General features: G+C 41.3%; 1 protein-coding gene across 5 annotated transcripts in view; it reads left to right on the forward strand.

Annotated features, from left to right (window-relative positions):
• EXOC6B (exocyst complex component 6B) overlaps positions 1–23,801 on the forward strand; it is a 1,013,473-nt gene that overhangs the window by 980,964 nt on the left and 8,708 nt on the right. For all 5 annotated transcript variants that reach the window (XM_030190960.1, XM_030190961.1, XM_030190962.1 and 2 more), the window contains one exon: positions 12,041–12,153. In XM_030190960.1, the coding sequence (XP_030046820.1) occupies positions 12,041–12,153 (113 nt within the window). The remainder of the gene's footprint in view (positions 1–12,040; positions 12,154–23,801) is intronic.

A 23,801-nucleotide genomic window follows, 5' to 3' on the forward strand; every position in this document is an offset into this window, starting at 1 on the left:
TATATATTCGAAGCATGGCAGTAACTTCATATAATGGAAAGTTAGTTATAAGTATCTTGAAGCTGTTTCTGATGTTGCTGGTTTTGTGGCCACTATTTTGTATTGTAAGAGCAGAACTTAGCAGAGTCTTTTTCCAATAGCTTCTAAGTGCTACTTTAACAGCATACCCAACACCAGCCAACCCCAAAAGCAGGATTCTAAATCAGGACTATAACATAGAAACATAGGTTTTCTATTTAACATTACATCCCACCAACACCTAGGCTATTGAAAACTTTACAGAATTATAGTACTAATGCCTCAGTTAGTCTTCTGTTTGTATGCATGACACAGTGCTGACAGAAGACCTGGATTACTGCTTAATCCCCAAGATGTACTCTATATTATTTTGAAATAGGCACTATGGAAGAGAGAGGAAAGTAGGCAGATACTTTGCTAAAGAGGCTTGCCAAACCCCACCTTACTTCAGGAGTGAGTCAGCCATTATCCAGAAGACTGGATACTTAATGCAGAATAAACAACATCTTGGAATAAAAAGTACAAAAATGATTACATTATCTAAAAGTAAGATGCAGCTAAGGTCAAGTGGGTAAACGCTGCAGGTCAAGTGTATGAGGTGGGAGTGTAAAAGAGCCCATGTGCCCTTGATTAGCCATTGAGATAGAGTGGTGTGGGAGTAGCTACAGGGAGATTTGTTTGAAGGTGGGTTTAAGAGATATATTTCTAATGAATCTGTTCTTTAGGTCTTTTTAATGTTTGTTGGTTTTGGTAGCAGGGATTAAAGTTTATGGATGTTCCTCTTATTTTTAGTCAGGTGGTAGGTACATAAGTAGTTTGTTAAAGGGTATTTATGGTATATATTTGAAGAAACAGCCTTATCTTTGGTTCTTACAAAGAAAGAAGGGATTTAGCTTAAATATGTAATGAGAAGGGAAAGCTGTTCACAAATGGGTTAATACAATGACCAATTAAAGCAGTGGCGTAGCCAAGGGTGGGCTCACTTTAGGCTCAGGCCCACCTAGTACCAGCATAGCTATAATGTGGCTGGCAGGGATCCCCAAGCCCCACCAGCCGAACTCCCAACAACTGTCCCTCCTGCATACCTTGTAAATAGCAGATCTTCGCCTGCAGTGAGCAGTGACTGATGCATACTGCTCACAGCGGCCCCATAGCCTTCGCTCTGATGTATTCTTGCCTAGGCGGAAACAGGAAGTTGCATCAGAGGGAAGGGTGTGGGGCCAACATGAGCAGTGTGTATTAGTTGCTGCCTGTTGCCGGTGAAAATCTGCTATTTAAAAGGTATGCAGGAGAGGGAGGATATTTGAGAGACCATATGGCGTGCAGGTGAGAGGAGAGACCACATCATCTGTGGGATGAGGCGGGGTTCTTCTGCCCACCCATCTTGGGCCCAGGCCCACCCAAACTTGGGTGTCTGGCTACGCCCCTGAATTAAAGTAATCCCCTTGAATTTCTTATCCTTCACTTCTCCCATCTTCTTGATCAAATCCTGGTCCCCTTCTCAGTAGCTCCTCATTGCCTTATTGAAACATGAAGCATCACTGCATAGACTAGGCACCACCATACAAAGAATTGGTGCTCGTCAGAAAAAGATATTCCTCTCTGTTGTCATACCCAGTCTCCTTAGACATCCAAGAATATTTCTCAGTTTTATAGCATATTAGCTTGTTTGGCATACTAATACTGTAAAATAACTTCCTTACTACTGATGGTTTCTATTAATGTATCTAGGTGCTATGTTCATTGCTGCAGTACCACTGAAGAGAGATAATGCTGAGTGTGTGGTTCTAGTGCTGCTACAGGAAGGGACTGTGGTATCATGCCAGTGGGGATACAAGCAGATGTGGGCCTATATTTGGCCTCATAGGAAATTGAAAGGGTAGATCATTGAAATCATGGTTAAACAGTATTGTACCCAACATAGCATCAGCAGCTATTGAGTTTGGGGCAGGGCCAGAACCAGAGATTGGTTTGTTTGGCCCTTACAACCCAAATGTGTACCGTTTACCTTGTTTGGCTTGGTGTGACTCTGAAAGACACAGACCAGGAGAGCTTTTAGCATTCTAGAAGAGTCTGCTCTACTGGCTACAAATATTTTATTTTATTTATTAGAATTTCTAACCCACCTGTGGACCTTATAGAAAACTGGGCTGCAATGTTCAAACTCAAACTAAATAGGGACAAAACTAAATTCCTGGTACTATCAAGTCCAAACAACTCCACATCATACCAAAACATCACAATCAACCAACAAACAAACATACAAAATCAAACACAGCTAAAAATACTGGGAATTATCATTGACAAACATCAAACATTGGACAATCAAGTAGCAGCAGTAACAGCAAAATGCTTCAGAACACTATGGAAACTGAAAAGGATCAGAGACTGTTTTCCAAGACAATAATTTCGGATAATAGTACAATTGTTAATACTATCACAACTATATTACTGCAATACAGCAGATGTAGGGTGCAAAGAGAACACATTAAAATCACTACAAACTGTTCAAAACACGGCAGCACAGCTAATTTTCAATAAATCAAAATTTGAAAGAGCCACTCCACTGCTAGAAATACTATACTGGCTGCCAACCAAGGCCAGACTAATCTTCAAAGCCAGCACCATCATCTACAAAATATTATTTGGTATGTTGCCTGAATATGTGTTAGATATGATCGAACTATCCCCAAGAAACGCAAACCCGGAAACCAGAGGCTATCTGCTTCTTCACCTACCCAATTGCAGAAATATAATCTACAAAACCATATACATGGCTGGATTTAGCTAACTAGGTTTCAAATGGTGGAACACAATAACAAAGATCACAAGAAGCATCACCAACTATCTCCAGTTCAGAAAAGAACTGAAAACCTACCTCTTTAAAAAATTCTACAACTAAGTAACTAAACCGCCAAAGAACTTTGTTTCCTATCTGCAAACCTCCACTTCTAGCCGTTTCTTAATTGTTAATCACTTCCTAAATGTAAATCAGTTTGCAAATTCCACCAGAAGACAATTGAAAACAATCATTGTAATTTAGACCAGAATGTAAATTGTAAGCCACTTTGAACCAAAATTTGTTTTTGGATAACAGTGGGATACAAGAATGCATAAATAAATAAAATAACTATAAGCTAGGCAATTTGCAAGATACATTCATTTTTAAATGTAACACTTAACAAGCATATTAAAACATACAACAGAACCAGGCTGACAGTAGACTCGTGGAGGGGCATAATCGAACAGGATGCCCAAGTTTTCCTGAAGGCATCCTCGCAGGACGTCCCCATGAAGGGACGGGGAAACCCATATTATCGAAACAAGATGGGTGTCCATCTTTTGTTTCGATAATACGGTCAGGGACGGCCAAATCTCAGCATTTAGGTTGACCTTGGAGATGGTCGAAATAAATGTTGAGATGGTCGTCCCTGGTTTTCAACAATAATGGAAACTGAGGATGCCCATCTCAAAAATGACCAAATCCAACTCATTTGGTCGTGGGAGGAGCCACCATTCGTAGTACACTGGTCCCCCTGACATGCCAGGACACCAACCGGGCACCCTAGGGGACACTGCAGTGGACTAACTGATGCACTAACTGAACGGAAAAAGCCCTTCCCTTACCGATCCCTTAGCGATTCGGAAAGGAACGGGCATGCATGAAGGAAATCGCATGCAAATGAGCTGCTCGCTGTTAGCTCATTTGCACATGATTTCCTTCCTAAGGAGGGGAAGCCAGGGCAGAGCAGCCAAGCGTTATGTGTGGCTGCTGTGTGCATGCCAAAGACGGCTTCATACATGCAGACAAGCTGCGTGTATAATAGCCGTCTACAACCTTTAAAAAACACATCCAGGTGAAAATGTGCAAGCGCTTGTCAGGGACGTCTTTTTTTTTTCCATATGGGTGAAGGACGTCCAAGTGTTAGGCGCCTTCGCTATGCCGCCGTCCCTGCAACGGGCAGTTGAGGACGTCCAAAATGTGGATGTTTCTGTGAGAAGGACATCCATGCCTTTTTTATGCCTCCGACACCCCCTTTATTTAGTTATTTATTTATTTGGATTTTGGATCACAAGTAGCAGCAGTGGGATTTGAACCAGCCACCTCTGGATTGCAAGACCAGTTCTCTAACCACTAGGCCACTCCTCCACTCCACTCCCTTGAAATTTGGCTGTCCCTGTGGGGGGGAGGAGCAGTTCAGGATGTCCAAAATGTTTGAAAGAAGAACGTCCACGCCTTCACTATGCCTCCGCTGACACATACACACCTCCCCCCCCCCCCCTCCCCCCCCCCCAGGGACCAGCATACTGCTGCGATGGCCTGAGTATGATATTTGAGGCTGGCAAAAAAGTTTTTAAAGTTCTTTTTTTCAGGGTGGGAGGGGTTAGTCACCACTGAGGGAGTCAGGGGAGGTCATCCCCGATTCCCTCCAGTGGTCATCTGGCCAGTTCGGGCACCTTTTTGAGGCTTGTTCGTAACAAAAAATGGACCAAGTAAAGTCGGCCAAATGCTCGTCAGGGACGCCCTTCTTTTTTCCATTATTGTTCGAGGACGCCCATCTGTTAGGAACGCCCCAGTCCCGCCTCCGACACGCCCCTGGGAACTGTGGTCGTCCCCACGACAGGAAGCAGTTGAGGACGCCCAAAATCGGCTTTCGATTATGCCGATTTGGGTGACCCTGAGAGAAGGACGCCCATCTCCCGATTTGTGTCTAAAGATGGGCGCCCTTCTCTTTCGAAAATAAGCCTGATAGTCCTCTTGGTTGGGAATAGAAGGGGGGTGGAGGAAAAGTTCTTCACTGAACATTGGAAAGGGAAGGAAAAGGATGGGGAGAGTTATTTCATTTTAAAACAAATGTTTTGAACTGTATGGCATCTCATTGCAATATTTGATTTGTATGTTTATTCATCTGGTTCATTAAAAACTGTTTATAATAAAACACATTACATAAAACATAATAAAAATAAAATCACTTATAATTTAGAAAATTGGAGGGGATAAAAGTGTTATAGAAAAAAATGAAGAGGTGAACAGGGATGGTTCAAGATTAGGTGCCCTAAGCAAATCTTCAGCCTTGTGTCCCTCCTCAGTTAACAGGACCCTAGATCTCTTTCACCCCCATCTATTTGTTGATTCAACTTAACAGTTATGATCACCAAAGTCCACCTCTCCCAGAATGGTCTGTAAAAATGTATAGTTGGGCATAATAAGAACATAAAAAGTCAGACCAATCTATCAACTGCAGCATCCTATCCCCAATGGGGGCTAGTCCCAGTCATTAGTACTATACTGGCAGATCTCACAAAGTAGATCAAATTTTTCATAACTCATTTCTAGAGATGAGCAAGGGTTTTCCCAAGTCTACCTTGTTAATGCTCTTTTATAGACTTTTCCTCCAGGAGCTTTTCCAAACTTCTTTTGGACAGTTATATGTTAGTTGCCTTGACCGTGTTCTCCAGGTAACAGATTCCACAGTTTAATTATACACTGTTTGAAAACAAATCATTGAAAGTATTTTTTTTCGATATGATAGTCTTTAGTTTCTGCCACAACCATTCCCTATTCAGTTATTCCAACCCAGTCATGATTTTATAAACTTATATCCTCTCCGTCTTCTCTTTTTTCCTTTTTCAAACTGAAGAACTCTAAACTTTTCATCATAAGAACAACAGAGTAGCCATACTGGGTCAGACCAATGGTCTTTCTAGCCTAGTATCCTGTTTACATGGCCAAGCCAGATCGCAAGTACCTGGCAGAAACTCATTTATGTTGCCATTATCTGAACCTTTTCCAGTTCTGCTATATCTTTTTCTTGAGATGGGGCAACCAGTAATGCATAAAGTACTTAAGTGTGCTCATACCATGGACCAGTACAGAGGGATGATGATATTTTCTTTTGTTTTCCATCCTTTTTTAATTATTTATTTTATTTATTCATTGCATTTGTGTCCCACATTTTCCCACCGTATGGCAGGTTCAATGTGGCTTACATATTGCTAAAAAGGCGGATACAAAATTTAGATTTGTAGAAGTCTAGTACATAATACAGAAGTACAATAAATGCTTAGGATGATATATTAGCATATTGTGAGAGAGGTTAATATTATTGTTAACTTTTTAACATTCTGTTTATTTTGTTGGCATGCACAACACACTGCCCTGAGAATCTCAACTTATTAAGGGCAATTCTATAAACTGGGTGCCCACATTTACACTCACATTACTTATATAAATATTTAGAATACTTGAACTTATGTGAGTATGTGCACACATACCTGCATGGTGCCTAAGTGCTACTCTGCAAATACCCACTTAACTTACATAGTCCTAATAATTCTATAAACTTGGGCGCACAATTTTGTGACTAGCATGGAAAATTGTGCGTGCAAGTTATAGAATAGTGCCTAACAATTGTTGAAGTGGGCACTATTTGGCTTTAGCTGCCAGTTATCTTTAAGTGGTGTTAGTTACCAGTTGCAGGTATACGGATAACGGCACTCAGGCACTATTCTGTAAACTTAGCACCTAAGTTCTATAGCCTGTAACTGCAAGGGGGGATGGGTTTAAAATGGGATGGACAAGGATGGGTCAAGGGTGTGCCAGGCACTTATGTATTAAGTTTAAAGAATACTGTCAGTTATGTGTGCAACTGACAGCATTTAGATGCAAGTATTTACATCAGCCTTTGACATGGTATAAATGCTTGAGCCTAAGGTTTGATGCTCAAATATCAACTTATGCTAGGGTTCTGTAAAGGCTTCAGTGCCCAACTTTGTCATTACAGAATACTTGCATAACTTTCACTTTTTTTGCACCTAACTTTTGGCACCTTTTCTTGGATCTACCTCAGTGTGTCTTTGCAAGGGGGAGCTTATACAGGGGTGGAGTATGAGTGGCACAAAGCAGGGCTTCCACTTACCCAGGTAAATGACTGTAAATTACACACATCCCTGCCGCACTTAGGTGCCCTCCAGTGGCGTTCCTAGGGGGGCTGACACCCGGGGCGGATCACCGATGCACCCTGCCCCCCGGGTACAGCGCCCCCCCGTAACAGCGCAATGCCCCCCCCCAACGATAGAACCCCCCCGGGTGCACGCCACTGGGGGGGGGTGCCGCGCGCCTGCCGGCTCTTCGTTTTCATGCTCCCTCTGCCCCGGAACAGGAAGTAACCTGTTCCGGGGCAAAGAGAGCATGAAAACGAAGAGCTGACAGGCGCGCGGCATGCACCCGGGGCAGACCGCCCCCACCGCCCCCCCCCCCCCACACTTAGTACGCCACTGGTGCCCTCACTTATTCCGGCTCTCTATGGCTGATGTACATTTGTATTCTGTAACAGAACCTAGGTGTCTAGCTTCAGTTATAAAATAACCACCTAGTACACAAACTCCAGTTGCCTAAGGGGAAGTGCCTAGTTATATAATCGCCCCCATTGTGTACAATTACTCCAAAATCATCTTGGGCGGTGACTCCTAACTCAGAGCCCAGCATTTTTTAAACCTATAGTGGGGATTATTTTTACCTAATGTGCATCACTTTGCCCATATCCACATTAAATTTCATCTGTAATTTAGATGCCCAAACTCCTAGTCTCACTAGATTCTCACAGCCCTCTGTTGTTTTAAGAATCTGATAATCTCCCTCCCTCCCACCCCCAGATCCAATATCTCTTCCTTCCCTCCCTCTCCTCTTCCCTCCCTCCCTCTCCTTTTCCCTCAAGTCCATTTATCTCTTTGACTCTCTCTTTTCCCTTACTCCCTCCCGCCCTCCCATTGTCCAGCACTTCTCCCTCCCTTCTACCCCCATGAACATTGATACAAACTTGGTGGTGAGCACCAAGCTCTTCTAGTGGCTGCTGGAGCTCACTGCCTTGGCCATAATTTCCAGTAGTGGCCCCTCCGGTTCTACTCACAGATCTGCAGCTCGCCCCCCTCCTACTCATAGTTCAGCATCTGCTCCCCAATCCCCCCCCCCCCCACACTGCCTATATTCCTTAAACATGGTCTTCTAGTGGTCCCTGGCAGTGGCAATGTGGCACATACACTGCCTGCACCCTGGGCCGAAGCTTTTGTTCTGATCCTTTCCACCCATGCAGAAACTGGAAGTGATGCCTGAGGATGGGTGATGGTCCAGAAGGAAAGCTGTGGACTAGGCTTCCAGCAGTATATGTGCAATGCTGCCACTGCTGGGGACCAAAAGAAGACCACCTTTAAGGTAGACCAGTGTGGGAGGGGGTGATGTTGAATCGCAGGTGGGGAGAAAGATGCCAGATCACTTCAAGGACAGGGGTTTGGAGTGGAAGTGAGCAGAAGAGATGTTTGGAGGAGACAGGAAAAGGAACAGATGGAATCCACACACCTTCCACAGAGAAAGTAAGAAAGCAAACAAAGCAAAGGTGGAAATGGGACTGTGCCAAATGACCAAGGCAAACCATGGATAAAAGTGTCTAAAAGTTTATTTGCCAGTGGTAAACCTGACCCAAAGACCCTACATGGGCCTTGTTTCGGCTGAAGAGCCTTTCTCAGGGGTCTATAACTTAAAAATATATAAAAACATAAATATGCACAGCATAGTACATGGAAAAATACATAAACAAGGGTCACCATATAAATGACCACAAGGTATAATCATTAAGAATGTTGAAGAACAATAGTCAGGAAACACTGCAATGTGATTATTTTTTTAAAATCTCGATTAATAATGCATTCATTCTAAAATTAACTGTGATTAGCTTGCAGCCCTACTGTTGACCCTTTTCCATTTGGAAAACTGGTCATTTAGTTTCCAATTCACAATACATTATATCAACTGACTCAGATTTATCCACATGATTGTTTACATTTTCAAAAACTCTAGTAAATTGGTAAGGCAGAACTTTCCTTTCCTAAACCCATGCTGACTCATTCCCATTTGGCTGTGTTTGTCTATATGGTCAGTAATTTTGTTAGAATAGTTTCAACATTTTGCCCAGCGCTGACATGAGGCTTACCGGTGTTTAGTTTCCTGGATTCTTCCTGGAGCCCTTTTCAGAAGATCATTATTCCGTTGGCCATTTTCCAGTGCTCAGGTACTATGGCCATTTCTTTTTCCAAAAATAATGCTTATTGGCAACATATGATATATAACACCAAACACCAGAACCACAAACATGAAATTCCATACAGGTTTTGAAAGTAACCCCCCTCCCCCAAGCCAATAGAAAGTGCTACTGCCTATGCGTTTAAGATCCTACTGCGTGCTGTATATGTCAATGTGTCCCAGAAAAGTGTTCACATTTTGCAAAAACCAATCTCCCTTTAGTGAAGATAAATATGAAGTCCCCTTGCACTCCAGAGCAGAGCTGAATCATAGCTGTAGCTGATTTCCATTGTGAAAATGTAGGTGAACTTGAAGAGAGCCAGGCTTGCAAAATTGCCTTTTTCGCCATCCGCACCATGCGCTTCAAGAAAGCCTGCATTCTGGGTGACCACTGTCCTTGGACAGAAAATACATCAAAAAGCTGAAGTGGTGCTGGAGTCCATGTCTGCCGCCAAAACTTAGAGACAAGGCGGGTAGTCCAATAAGCGAGAGTGGAAGGACAAGACCAGAACATGTGGCTAAGGTAGGCCCCACCATGCTTACACTTAGGGCACAGGTTCTTAATGTCGCTTTGTCGGCTCTTTGAGGAGAATTGTAAAGGCACAACAGGTTTTTACTGTCAGTTAAAATGTACGTGGCAGTAAGACAGGTCTTCAATTGCTGCACCTGGAGCCAAAGGAAGATCAGCTGTCCACTTTTGAACGAGGAGGGTGTAATCAATATCTGGGAGCTTGTCACGCAAATAGTTGTGGTAATACCATAAAGGGATCAAGAGTTGGACATCTAAGCCAAGCATAGTGTTGTAAGAGTCCCAGATGTCTTCATTCAAAGAGGCTATAGGCAAGGTCCTAATATAATGACAAAGTTGAGCATAAGCAAAAGAGTCTCATCAATTACATGATATAAGTAGTGCACCTTGCCAGCTAGCCATCTCTGAAAAATTGGGGAAGTTCCTCCTACAGGAAAGGCTGCATTACCTGCTATGGGTAACAAAGGAGATACTTCATTAGAGAAATGATGGTATTGACAAAGCCAACATTATGCTTTTCTAAGAGGTGTAAGGATAGGTGTGAAATTAGGTGGGACTCGTACCTTACCAGCGGGCACACGAAGCCAGTAGCTAAAGTGGTGCGGCCACAACAACTGAATCTCTGTGCCTGTGCAAGAAAAGTACTGAGTCCTTCAGTACCAATCCGTCAGATGACACATACACCTGGCTGTGGAGAACAATTTAATGTTCAATATTTTTGTGGTAATATGAGCTGGGCAGTGGGGGTGCGGGCGCATTTGCCCTGCCACAAATAGAAAGGGCCCTTGACAAAAACTGCTCATCTGTGTAACTTAAAAGGTGGGGAGGGTCTGAAATACATAAACTCATTTTGGCATTAAAATCATATTGTATAACGCAATCCTGCCCAGCAAGGAGAACGGCAAGGACATCCATCTACCCAGGGTTTGATGGGTAGTAATGCTAAGGAGTTCCATCTTAAGTTCTTATAATTTTGACAGGTCTGAAGAGCCATAAACCCACAGATATTTAAGTTGACCAGACTCCCACTGGAGAGCGAAGAAGCCCACCCAGCCCTCCCGAAGGGTAGATAGTATAGCCAATGCCATGGATTTTTGAAAATTCTGATGAAAACCAGAAAAAAAAAAAACAACTAAACTCAACCAAATTGGTGAGTAAATGGGGAAGAGAGTATCGAGGGTCAGTAAGTGTAAGCAAAAGATCATCTACAAAGACCAGCACTTTAATACACTGGTCGGCAATGCAGTGCCCGAGACCTCATGATCAAGGTGGATAGATCAGAACAGGGGTTCTAAATATAACAAAAATAATAAGGAGGAAAGGGGACAACTCTGGTGCTTTCCCTTACATGCTTAAAAAAAAAAAGGCACTCCAATTCCGAGGTAAATTGTGGGAATCCAGAAATTTGTTCCAATAGGTGAGTGAAATGAGAGTCCAAAACTTTTACAACAGCATCAGTGAGCTCCAGAATAAAGGCTGCTACGTCAGAAGTCTGTGCGGAAGAGGGAGACACCGCCATCTTGTCGGCTGCACTTGAGTGTGATTTTTCTCTTTGTGTGTGGGTATAATGGCCTTCAGATGTGTGGAGCAAGTAATGTAGCTGTCCATAATATTATGTATCAGTATACCACTGGAAATAAAGTCCAAAAGAATATTTACAGGGGGTCGATACACTGCTCACAGCATCACATGACACAGTACTGTGACCATTTTAAATGATAGTGTACAGATTACAAAGAACAGGTTAGCAAGTTCATGTTTGGGTTCTTTTAAAAGTCTGGGGTATATACTATAAAGTCCTGGTGATTTGATTTAGTTGTTCCAAATCACCACTGGAGAAAGTTTCTGGTGTGAGTATAAAACCAGCATCCTCTACAGTAAAGACCCACCAAGAGGCAAACTTAAGAAAGTTTTTACTATTAGTTTTTGCCTTTATGGCAAAATCTTCTTTTCAAAGTCTGTTGTGGCCTGTGTTATTATTCTGTTATATCTAACTAACCAGTACTTGTGCTCCTCTCTGTTTTCTTCATTAGTGTTTGCTTTCCATTTTCTGAATGATGCCCTTTTGGCTTTCACTGCTTTTTTTCCATAACACCACCGTGGCAGTCATATGGTCTTCTTTCGATCTTTTTTAAAGTATGGAAGATATGTTTGGTGATTATTCACTTTGACTGTTGCAAACCCCTTTATAATGGCCTTCAAGTCATCTTTTAAAAATATTTACAAATGATACAAAACGTAATAATTATTATTGAACGTCTGCAGATTCAACCCTGACCATCTGTTTTTATATCCTGTGGGTATCATCGCAGACTCCTTTTCTTCATTGCATCCATTAATCTTGCCTGATGCAAGGACTTATTCTACACTTACGCTTTTATTTTATTTCATCATTAATTCTTAATTTTTCTTTTCAGCTTTTAGATCTCTTCATCCAGTGGGATTGGTCAACTTACTTGGCAGATTATGGGCAACCTACCTGCAAGTACCTGCGTGTGAATCCGACAACAGCTCTCATCCTGTTGGAAAAGTAGGTTTTTGTCAGCTTACTACTTTTAGCCTTTTATGCAATGCTGAATGATTTTCGTCATGGTGCTGTATTGAATGGTGTAAATCAAAGCTCCTGGTTTAGCTCTAGTTAAAAGGAGTTTGCCATGGTGAAGCATGTGGCCAAATAATTTTGTAAAGAGAAACTGAAGCATATTAAAAAAAATTAGTTGGCCTAGAATACAGCAGATCAGTTCACCAATATAAAAGTAAATCTGAAACTGAAAAGTCATTTAAGTTTTAATATGTAAGGACATAAGATAGGATATGTATTTTTAGTGTACATCCTTACACTCAACCTAGTATGTCAGTTAAATTCTTTAAATGCTAGAATTCTTCGTACTTAAATATTTCTTAGTCAGATTCATAGGACTTAAATTTAACAGCTTCTTTTATTTTTCAAGGTGGGAAGGGAGGGTGGCACACTGCAAACCAGGCTATAAAGTACCAAACTGGAGTTTTCAGGAACAGAATACTTGATGTACCTGTCCATTTGTTTGTGTCAAGTAGCCAGAAAAAAGATGAAAATAAATCTGGAGAACTATGCAATGAGGACTATGTGGACTTTTGAGTAACAGGCTGTGGCTAATAGATGCTAGGAACTTGTGCGTCCCATAAAAATAAGCATCTGAGAGAAATGAGTTCTAACATGCTGGTTGTTCCTTATAAGAGACTAGGGCTCACCAGTAATTAAAAACAGAGATAAGTATAATATGCTGTGCCTACCTAAAGACTGAAAGAGCCTAAGAAGAGACAATAAAATTGATCCTATATCTTTAGTTTTATCAACAACAAAAAAATGTTGAGCGTGATCCAGTGACTAGCATAATTAGCATCATGATCAACCTTATTAGCGTGCACCTTGGGGAGGAGGAGGGAGAGTGGCTAATGAAGCTATTGAATAGTCATTAAGAACTAAATTTGATAACTCATTACATAGTAACATAGTAAATGATGGCAGATAAAGACCTGAACGATCCATCCAGTCTGCCCAACAAGATAAATTCATTTTACATGGTATGCGATACTTTATATATATATATATATATATATATATATATATATATAAGCAATTAGCAAGAACAACCATTATATTGATTATCAATCTTTATTCATTTAACACATTAAATAATTCACATTATTGTTCAATACACAATTTTAAAATCCACTCACATCAACCCATTCATTCCCACAATCATCCACAATCATACTCTATTACAAAACATACTCCATTAAAATCATTCCACAAATTACATCATCAAAACCGTCATCTACACTGCTACAATCTCCTTATTCCATACTTTTGCTCCTTTTATCACTCCTTCCATCATGGATAGTGTCTTATATCAGAGACAGTCCATATGGATAATTCTCTTCTCTCGTTTATAAATTCCAATGGATTCCACTAAAGTTTACCAGCTCTATAAGCACATGTTCAAGTCTTTTCCAAATCTTATCTTCTTCAAATCTTTTATTAGGATCCAAATACAGTTCTCGATGACCATATCCTCTTAGTTTTTTTGTCAAGCCTTAAATTCAATATCCTTACTACCACTTTTCAACCAGCAGGCTAGAGAAATATATGCATCAATGTTCATCTCTACCGTATCTATTGGTTTTATCTCAGTGGCAAGATTTGAATATAGACTTCAAAATGGTGTGGTATAAATGCCAAGATCCCTCATTTGAATAGTATCTAAGTCATTTTTTTATATATTTATATTATTGTCTTTCTTATTTACTGCCTACAAGCATGAAAGCTGCGTGGTGTACATTCAAGTATAATAGATGTTTTTCTGGGATAACCTGAAGAGTGGAGTGGAGGAGTGGCCTAGTGGTTAGGGTGGTGGACTTTGGTCTTGGGGAACTGAGGAACTGAGTTCGATTTCCACTTCAGGCACAGGCAAGCCACCTTGTGACTCTGGGCAAGTCACTTAACCCTCCATTGCCCCAGGTACAAATAAGTACCTGTATACAATATGTAAGCCATATTGAGCATGCCATGAGTGGGAAAGCGCAGGGTACAAATGTAACAAAAAAAAAAAAGAGAGCAGAGCATCAACCCAAAACAGCATTAAAATTATTATAGTTCACTTGCAAAATAGCACAAGAGTAACCTTTGTAGAATGGCAGGTACTACCACAAACAGGTAGACGGGAGTGGCAATTTCTGTCTTTATTTACCATCATTTACTGTGCTACTAAATACAAAGCACTAGAACTGTGGATTTGAACTAAATTGTGATGTGCATTGTGAAGGCGACTAGCCAAGTCTTCCATAGGGTAAGCATTAGCTGAAGTAGTAAAGATTAATGATTAGTAGTGTGTCATAGTCTGCTTGTATGGAAAGAAGTCTCGGTCTAGAGCCAAGGCAAGTACTAACGGGTAGAACAAATGGTCTTCCTGCCGTTATGAGTCAGAAATGTACTCCCTTGTTTTTAACAGTAGGAGGACCTTACTTCCTGATACTTAATGCAGTTAAATCGGAGAATCATTTAGGAAAGGGCTTTTGTGATCATAACCTATAAGAGAATAGTGACTTACACTCATTAGGATTTTTAAATAAATATGTGCTTATGTTTCTGGGTTTGCATACTTTTACAATTACACATAATGTGTACTTGGATCCACAGACTTTTCCTGGTATGTTAATGTTATTCTGATGACAGGTGTTTGGATTTCCACACATCCTGGATTAATAAGTTATTTTGAAATTGTGCTTATATGATGAAAATGCTTTAATCATGTGATCCTCCTAGAGTGTGCTATAGGATAGGAGGGTTCTACCTCTAATATTGAAATGTTTTAGACTCAGTTATGAGTTCACTTAGAAGCATGGCCGCCGAGAGACTGGGCCAGGCCCGGGACAAGGCCGCCCCCGGGGCCTCTGCACTGACCTTAAGGGCCTCACCTTCAAAAGCGCAGCAAGCAGTGGCAGACCACTCCTTCCTTCTGTGTCCCTCCCTCGCGGAAGTTACGTCAGGCGAGGGCGGAACACGGAAGGAAGGAGTGGTCTGCCGCTGCTTGCTGCGCTTTCGAAGGTGAGGCGCTTAAATTCAATGCCAGGGAGCGATGGAGGGCGGACGGGCTGGACTGCGGCGGCAGTGCCGGACCCCCCGGAGGCCCGGGGAATTTTGTCCCCCCTGTCCCCCCCTCTCGGCAGCCCTGCTTAGAAGTTGTAATACCTTCTAAAATATTGGAGCCCAGCAGGAGTTGCTGGAGAGGTGGATTATTTCTACTAAAGCCGTGAAATGCAATTCTGTAAGCTAGCGGCGCATGTATGTTACTGAAGTCTAGTACTTATGCACATCATTAGTGCCAATAATTGAAAGTTTTGTATGTAAGTGCTAAGCACTATTCTGTAAGTGATTTAGGACTAAATTCTAAAAAAATGAGCACGAAGTGCTATTCAATAAAGAGCGCTCAAAGTTGGGTGCCATTTTATAGAATAATGCTTAGTGCCTGGTTCTGCTCCCAAGTTTAGGTGCAATGATTTACACCAACTGAACCCTAGTGTAAATCCCCACACCTAAATTAGGTACGGCTCTCCCAAATTCTATAACACTGTGCACAAATACTGGAAATGCCCCCACCATTTTGGATCCGCACAGAAACATTTACATACATATCTTTATAGAATAGTGACTATAAAGATATGTGTGTAAATTCCAATTATTGTCATTTAGTGCTGATAATTGGTAGCACCCAATTATCAGCTCTTATTGGCTCACTAAGCAATTAAATTGCACACCCAATTTTGAGCCCACAATTATGAGCGCTATATATAGAATTAGGGAGTAATGCACAACTGCCAGGAAGGTGTACATGTAGGTGCAACATGCACGTCTCACTAAGTGGCACGTGCAGCTTGCATGGTGCACTCAGGCATACCAACTTACACCTGTCATTGGCATGAAATAAATTGCAGCGCTAGACTTTTGGCACGTCACAGCAGCTTTGCACATGTATTCTTCAACGGTTTAGGTGTATGCAAAAACCATTATAGAACTGGCGCTAAGCATTCCCCATTGTATGACTTTACATCTTGGTGCCAAGTTATAGAATTGCCTTGAACGGTTAACCATGAACAGAATTATGCATAATGACATTCATGTAATCTGTTGAGAATTAAATAATAGATAATATCTAGCCAGATATGAGAGCCTCAGATTGGCCTAATATGAAAAACTGAATGCAAGCGGGGAGGAAGAATTCCTTGAAACTTGAGAAAAGGGCCAGAGGAACTATTTCTCGCTCTCTCTGACTGTGATCAAGATGTGATTGTATTTCAAATCAGCTGAACCTCTACTTTTATTGAAGATGGAGTTAATTGAGCAGTGAGTTCAAAACTTCCAACCTGTTACTTTCAGCCCAGTTCATGTCAACAACTGCTGTATTGCTGGCATAACTCTCTTTATGATTATGAGTCATGACCCTAGCCTTGAGATTATTCTTTCAACTTCTTCTTTCTTCACTTACTGATTTACAGAAAATAAAACAAGGTATTATGAAATAAGATAGTAGTTGCACTGGTAGATGTCAGCAACTTTCCCCTATAGGTTGTATAACCATGCGCTCTTGATTATGAAGATACAGCATGGGAGTACAAACCATCAGGGAAATGGGACTTGATATACCACCTTTCTGTGGTTTTTGCAACTACATTCAAAGTATATACATGTACTTATTGTCTACCTGGGGCAATGGAGGGTTAAGTGACTTGCCCAGAGTCACAAGGAGCTGCAGTGGGAATTTAACTCAGTTCCCCAGGATCAAAGTCCACTGCACTAACCACTAGGCTACTCCTCCACTAGCAACATTCCATGTAGAAACCTGTCCTTGCAGATCAGCAACGTGCAGGACGTCAGACTCATAGAAACAGAAGCCTGTGCGGCTGCGTTGCTGATCTGCAAGGGCAGGCTTCTACATGGAATGTTGCTAGTGGAATAGCAACATTCCATGTACAATCTCAAATAGTAGCAACATAATCTCAATAGTAGCAACATTCCATCTAGAATCTCCAATAGTAGCGATATTCCATGTAGAATCTCAAATAGGTAAAGGGAAATGGGACTTGATATACTGCCTTTCTAAGGTTTTTGCAACTACATTCAAAGCAGTTTACATATATTTAGGTACTTATTTTGTACCAGGGGCAATGGAGGGTTAAGTGACTTGCCCAGAGTCACAAGGAGCTGCAGTGGGAATCAAACCCAGTTCCCCAGGATCAAAGTCCACTGCACTAACCACTAAGCTACTCCACTCCACAGATGTGTGCAGGTCCTCTATTGAACATGAAGAGGAATTCTCAGTATATGTTGTGAAGCAGATGTAGAGTCCCTGGGCTTAGAAGTGTTTGTGGTCTCTAAATTCTCAAAAGAAAACTCAGGGATGAGTTTCTCTATAAAAATTTATTTGCAGATCTGTATGTACAAAGCATTTGTGGGCCTAGAAGTAACTCAGACTTCAGAAATTGCTCCTAAAAGTAAATACAATCATTACAGTTGTAGGAGACTGAGGACTCACTTGTTGGAAGGCTGAAGCAGAGGGGTGGGGGGCAGCCTGAGTGCACAATTTTAAAAGGAACAAAAACTTTGCCATATGCAAATGTTCTCTTCTCATGGTCTTACTTTGACTCTGAAGCCCGGGACCTGGACCGCATTGCTGGTGCATGGCAGGAGAAGCCTCCGTCACTTGCCGCAGGACCTGCATCACCTAGCCTCCAGCACACCCCAAAGTTGACGTCAGACACTGACGGAGTGGTGCAGTTAATCCCGCCGGACCCAGGCCTAGACGTTCTTGCGTTGTTAGCCACCCCTTAGCTTCAGCTTCCTGTGGGTCCTGAGACGCTTTGTCTGTGTGAATGGGTTCCAGCAGTACTTCCAGCCTTATCTGCATGAGTGGGTTCCAGCCGTACTTCCAGCCTTGTCTGCATGAGTGGGTTCCAGCCGTACTTCCAGCCTTGTCTGCATGAGTGGGTTCCAGCCGTACTTCCAGCCTTGTCTGCTTGTGTTGGTTCCAGTCATACTTCCTGCTTTGTCTGTGTGTGTGGGTTCCAGCCGTACTTCCAGCTTTGTCTGTGTAAGAATGGGTTCCTGATAAGCCGCCAGCTTCTGTATGTGAGTGTTGTCCTGAGCCTCTGTGGTGTCCTTGTATCGGCATACCTTGACCTTTGTCCTGTTCCAGACGTCAACCCTGTTTTGGGTCTCTCATGATCCGTTTACTAGGATTCAGCCTATCATAGGCTTTCACTACGAACCCAAGGGCTCACTAACCTGAAACATAACATCTCTTACCTTTGTCCCACCAATGACTGTTATTTGACACAAAACCAATTTATATCAGTACGGAATTTGGTTCAGCCAACAAACTATTTTTAACTTTAGTTTTATTGCTCTATAAAACATGTACAGCTACATAAGTATACCTTCATAAGTGAAGTACAATGCACATAATATACAGATTCTGAAGCCTCGTTAAGAACAACTCAAAACTCACCACTAGCCATTTACATTGGAGGTAACACAAAACCCTGCAAAAAAGATACATTCCAGACCTATTCAATCTGTTAGCACTAACAACTTAAGCTTAGGAACAACCCTACCTACTGTGACATTCTTGAATTCTGTTTTAAGTAGAGAGGTGTGGTAGCCATGTTAGTCCACTGTTAAAGGTTATCAATAGAAATCAAACAAAATAAAACATGGAAAAGAAAATAAGATGATACCTTTTTTATTGGACATAACTTAATACATTTCTTGATTAGCTTTCGAAGGTTGCCCTTCTTCGTCAGATCGGAAAAATTCCGTTGAATTTCTCAAATGTTATTACTGAAAAAAATGGAACAAGTCAGGCTACTACAGATCCTTATACTGAAACAAAATATTAGCATACTACCTCACTTCTATCATACCTGCCGAATGCAGAACCTCAAGTACAGAATAAGTGGCCTCAGACTAGAAATAAAAACTCCACGAAATCACTCTCTCCCTGTAACGTAACACTAGAAAAACAGAAATGCATTTCATTCTGTGCTGTGTAAAATACAAAATTAATAGCATTGTGCATTTCAAAAATGACATATTCAAATAACTAAACTAAGCTAAAATATTTTTCTATCTTTTCTGTTTGGCCTTCTTATTTTATTTTATTAATTGGGTTGTTGGGTTGGTTCCACTCTGTTTTTTCCCATTTACCGTGTTGTGTTCTTCATCTAAGTTCTCTTCCAGGGTCTCATTTTCATTTCTTTTTTATTCTCCTGTCTTCCATTCCTCTCTATCTGTTTCTGACATTTAATTGTTCTCTTTCATCTGTTTTGTTTTTTTTACATTTCCCTCTTCTCTGCATCTCCCTTATGCCTAGATTTTACCCTTCATGCTTCCCCTTCAGTCATTCTTTAGTCTCCCTCTTTTCACTTCTCACCTACTTTAAAGGCTTCCCATCTGCCACTCTCACCCTCTCCCCAGCTCTCATTCATCTTCAAGTCTCATTCCCTCACTAACCCCATCTTTCTTGTCACTCAGCCCGATTCTTCACACCATCTCCCTATACTTCCCTTAACTCTTCCCCCTTCTCCTCACCTACCTCCAGACGTGCTGCCCCCCTTCTTACCCCTTCCCTCCACTTTGACCCCCTTTTCGTTTCCTTCCTGCCATCCTTCTATTCTAACCCTTTCTCACTCCCGCCCTCCCAACTGCTCTCACACTGATCCCTTTTCATTTTCTCCCTCCTTCCTAAGGCTCTCAGCCAGTCTTTGCTCACTCAGCACTACTGCCCCAGTTACTACCATATACAGTGGTGTAAAAAAGTATTTAGCCCCCTCTTGATTTCCTCTATTATTGTATATAATTCTCACTGTTTCTGTCTTTAAATAAAATAAAATATTAGACAAAGGGAACCTACAAAATATAGTTTTTGAATTGTTGCTTTATTTCTTTAAAGAACAAAGTTATCCATCACCATGTGAAAAGTAACTACCCCTAAACTTAATAACTAGTTGCACCAGTAGCGTAGCCAAGGGTGGGCCTGGTTGTGAGACAAGGAGAGACCAAATCACCTGTGGGACAGGGAGGGGTTCTTCTGCCCACCCATCTTGGGTCCAGGCCCACTCAAAGTTGGGTGTCTGGCTACGCCCCTGAGTTGCAGTAACTTTAGCAGCAATAATTACAACCAAATGCATCCTATACTTTGATATCAGTGTTTCACATCAGTGTTGAGGAATCTTAACCCACTCTTCTTTGCAGAACTGCTTTAATTGACAATTTTCAAGCTGCATCTGGCAGTCTGAGTAGTAGTAGTAGTGGAGACAAATCTGATAAAGACTAGGAGGGGAAAGTAGGAAAATATCATGGCAGAGGAAGAGGCCGAGGAAGGAGAGGATGAGGCTCCAAGCCGGGGAGTCGAGCGTAAATGCAGACATTGTCATTACAAGATTACTCAGACTTTACTGAATTTGGTCAGACAAACATAAACTTATGTTGAATTTCTCATCACACAATTCATCAAGGTTACACTCTATGTTTATCCAAATAAATACTTTCATTGCTTTTATTCAATTTATGGATAAGTTTTTTCTTTATTATTTTTTTTAATTCCATTATAACAATTCATTCTCATTACAATGCTCTTCTTTTGTAATATATATATTTTAATATACATTTTGTTATATGCTTGATAAAAATGCGTCACATTTTATGTATAGAATATTACCATTCTTTTATATTGCACTTTTATCATGTTTATGTTCTTGTATTATTCATAAAATACTTATATTTGTGTGTTGCATCTGATTTATAAGTGTTAAAAATACAATACAATACATACACTCATACTGCACATTATTGTTGAATCTGATGTGTTTTTAATTTGTTTAGTTTTATTTAATTTTTCTTTTTGTATTTCACTTTTATATATTGGTTTTAATCCATAGACTCCTGATGTAGGCCTTTTGGCCTAAACACAATGTTGTGTTGAGTCATTTCAGGTTCCAATAAACCTTCATTCACTGAATTACTTCTGTTCTCCTGTCTTTGGATATCCTGGTTCTTTTTCCCACTTTCCTTTCATTTTGAGCTTCTCCGTGGGACCTCTTGAGTTCTCCATGCACGTGGATTCTCTTTGATGACTTTTCAACTACAGTTTTTTCAAAACCCACTGATCGGAACTCTATGTTGCATTTTTCTAGCATGGACCCTCTACATATGAAAAAGAATATTCCATTAGCCCAATTTGTTAGATATAGGCAAATCTGCTCTTCAAAAGTGGAATTCAAAACTAAAACTCTGGATTTAAGTCAAAGGTTTATCCAGTGAGGCTATCCTAAAGAGTTAATAAGGAGGGCGGCCAAGAGAGCGTTGTATAACCCACGCGATGCTTTGTTACAATAAAAAGCAGTCCAACAGATGACATTATACCATTTGTTACAAAATTTAATGCTAATACTAAAATATTGAGTAAAGCAGATAGGAATCATTTTCAGCTGCTGAAGGAACATGATATATTTGAGAATGAAAGAATTTTGTTTTCTCACCAGCGTGGTGCAATTTAGGTGACTTGTTTTTTTTTCAGCATTTCAGAGTTGTGTGGGTGCAGAACAGACCTTGCATCGCTCCCTTTTATGACTTATCCGGTATGCTGTTTTTTTGCACAACCCTTTGAAGATATATGCTTCCACACCTTCTAGACATTTTATACAGCGATATTAATCTTCCTCGACAGTAAAAGAATATTATATAGCCCCTGGCGCAGCCCTGCTGGGCGAAACACAGCCTGTGTCAGGCTGATTCTGAATATTTTTGTTATTTAATAAATTGATATTTCTCTCTTATTGATCTGCTCTTTTGTGTTTCCATTTTGGACTCATAAATGAGCCATTCAGTCAGGACAAGGTAAGCATACCAAATGTGGTTACTGCTCGGTGTGCCATATTATGTTGGAGACAACAGAATTTCTACATTTAAAAACTGAAAGAAAATGCACTCTAAGATCGACTACTAATTGTGAAGCAGTGGAGGTGGTTTACTTGATATGGTGCCTGTGTGACTCTTTGTATATTGGACGACAAGGAGTTTAAAAACTAGATTGATGGAGCACCGGTCATGTTTGAAACTGTGTAAATGTGAAGCCCCACTGGTGGTGCATTGTGAACAAAAAGGTCACCAGTTTGATGTGTTACAATGTATTGTATTAGAACATCTGCAGCGTTCTGTTCATAGGGGAAATTTTGGAGGTCTGTTATGCCAATCTGAGCAACGCTGGATTTTTTTTTTTCTTTAATTCTGTTGAATCTTATGAATTGATTGTGAGAGTTGAATGGTCCGCCTTTTTTTGAATAGGTCTGTAATGTGATTTGCTATCCTTTGACAAAGGAGGGGGAGCTGTACAATTTAAATAGTACTGGCGGGTTTTGCCAGTTAAAGCCTGCTGGATGTTAGTATCCCTCATCCTTTCATTTGTTGGGATTTCAGATTGCAGGGATGTATTATTTTGATCGTTGTTTGCCTATGGGCTGCTCCACTTCCTGCACATATTTTGAAGCATTCTTGATGTTTGTGAATTGGTTGGTTGGAGGAAGTCTCTGGCTGGGCACTGTCATTCGTTATTTGGACAACTTTCTCTTGAGTGGCCAGGCTGGTGATTCTCGATGCATGGACTTGGTTGCGTCCTTGCATTCTATTGTGTAGGTGTTTGGGATCCCTCTGGCATCTGACAAGTCCAAGTGCCCTTGTTGATATTTAGTGGGTGGTGGGTGGGTGGGTGGGTGGATGAAATCTCATTGTCCCTTTGTCGGTCAAAACTGTCCTTACAGGAAATTCAATTCTTAGTGGGCTGTTTCAGTTTTGCTGCCCAGGACATTCTCATGGAGAGGTTTTCGTTCGCTGGCTGGTGTTGCTGTCTCGTGGTTTGCATTGAAAACATTTTCGGATGCAGTTGACTCAGGGTGTGTGAAAAGATTTTGAGCTTTGTCAGTCTTTTCTGGCCAATTTTAATGGGGTGAGTGTTTGGCAGTATGTGGCTGTCTCTAATGTGGATTTGAGATTTTTTACAGACACATCTGGTGGCTTGGGGTTTAGGGTTTATTTTCATGGAGCCTAGTGTGCGCAAGCGTGTCCAGTGTGCTGGCGGGGGAGAGGCTGGTGTGTGAATGTGGCTTTCCTGGTGCTCTTCCCCATCTGGGTAGCCTTTGTATTTGGAGTTCATGCTTTTTGAACCGTTGGGTGTTTTTACATTTTGTCATTGCAGCGATGGTGTTCGCTGTTAATCACCAGACGACGCATTTTCTCTTGATGGTAGAAGTGTTACATTGCATTGTGCTCTGCTGTTTACAGTTTAATATTACTTTTTCTGCTCGTCATGTGCCTGGCATCTGTAATGACATCGGGGATGCTTTATCTCGTTTCCAGTGGGCACGTTTTCAAGCTGTGGCCCCGGAGGCAGATGCAGCTCCAGCAGACCTGCCGCTGGACATCTGGACTCATTTTCATCAGCCTTTGGAGACTTTATGACCTTATGCTTGTTCATTTAACACCTGGAAGGCTTATCGGTATAGATGGGCGCACTTTAGTCATTTTCTGGTGACTGGATAGGAGTCTTATTTTTCCATTACCTCTGTCTTGGTTACTTGATTTTATTT

This window comes from Microcaecilia unicolor, chromosome 2, assembly GCF_901765095.1.
Source record: "Microcaecilia unicolor chromosome 2, aMicUni1.1, whole genome shotgun sequence".
In the NCBI taxonomy this organism is placed as follows: domain Eukaryota; kingdom Metazoa; phylum Chordata; class Amphibia; order Gymnophiona; family Siphonopidae; genus Microcaecilia; species Microcaecilia unicolor.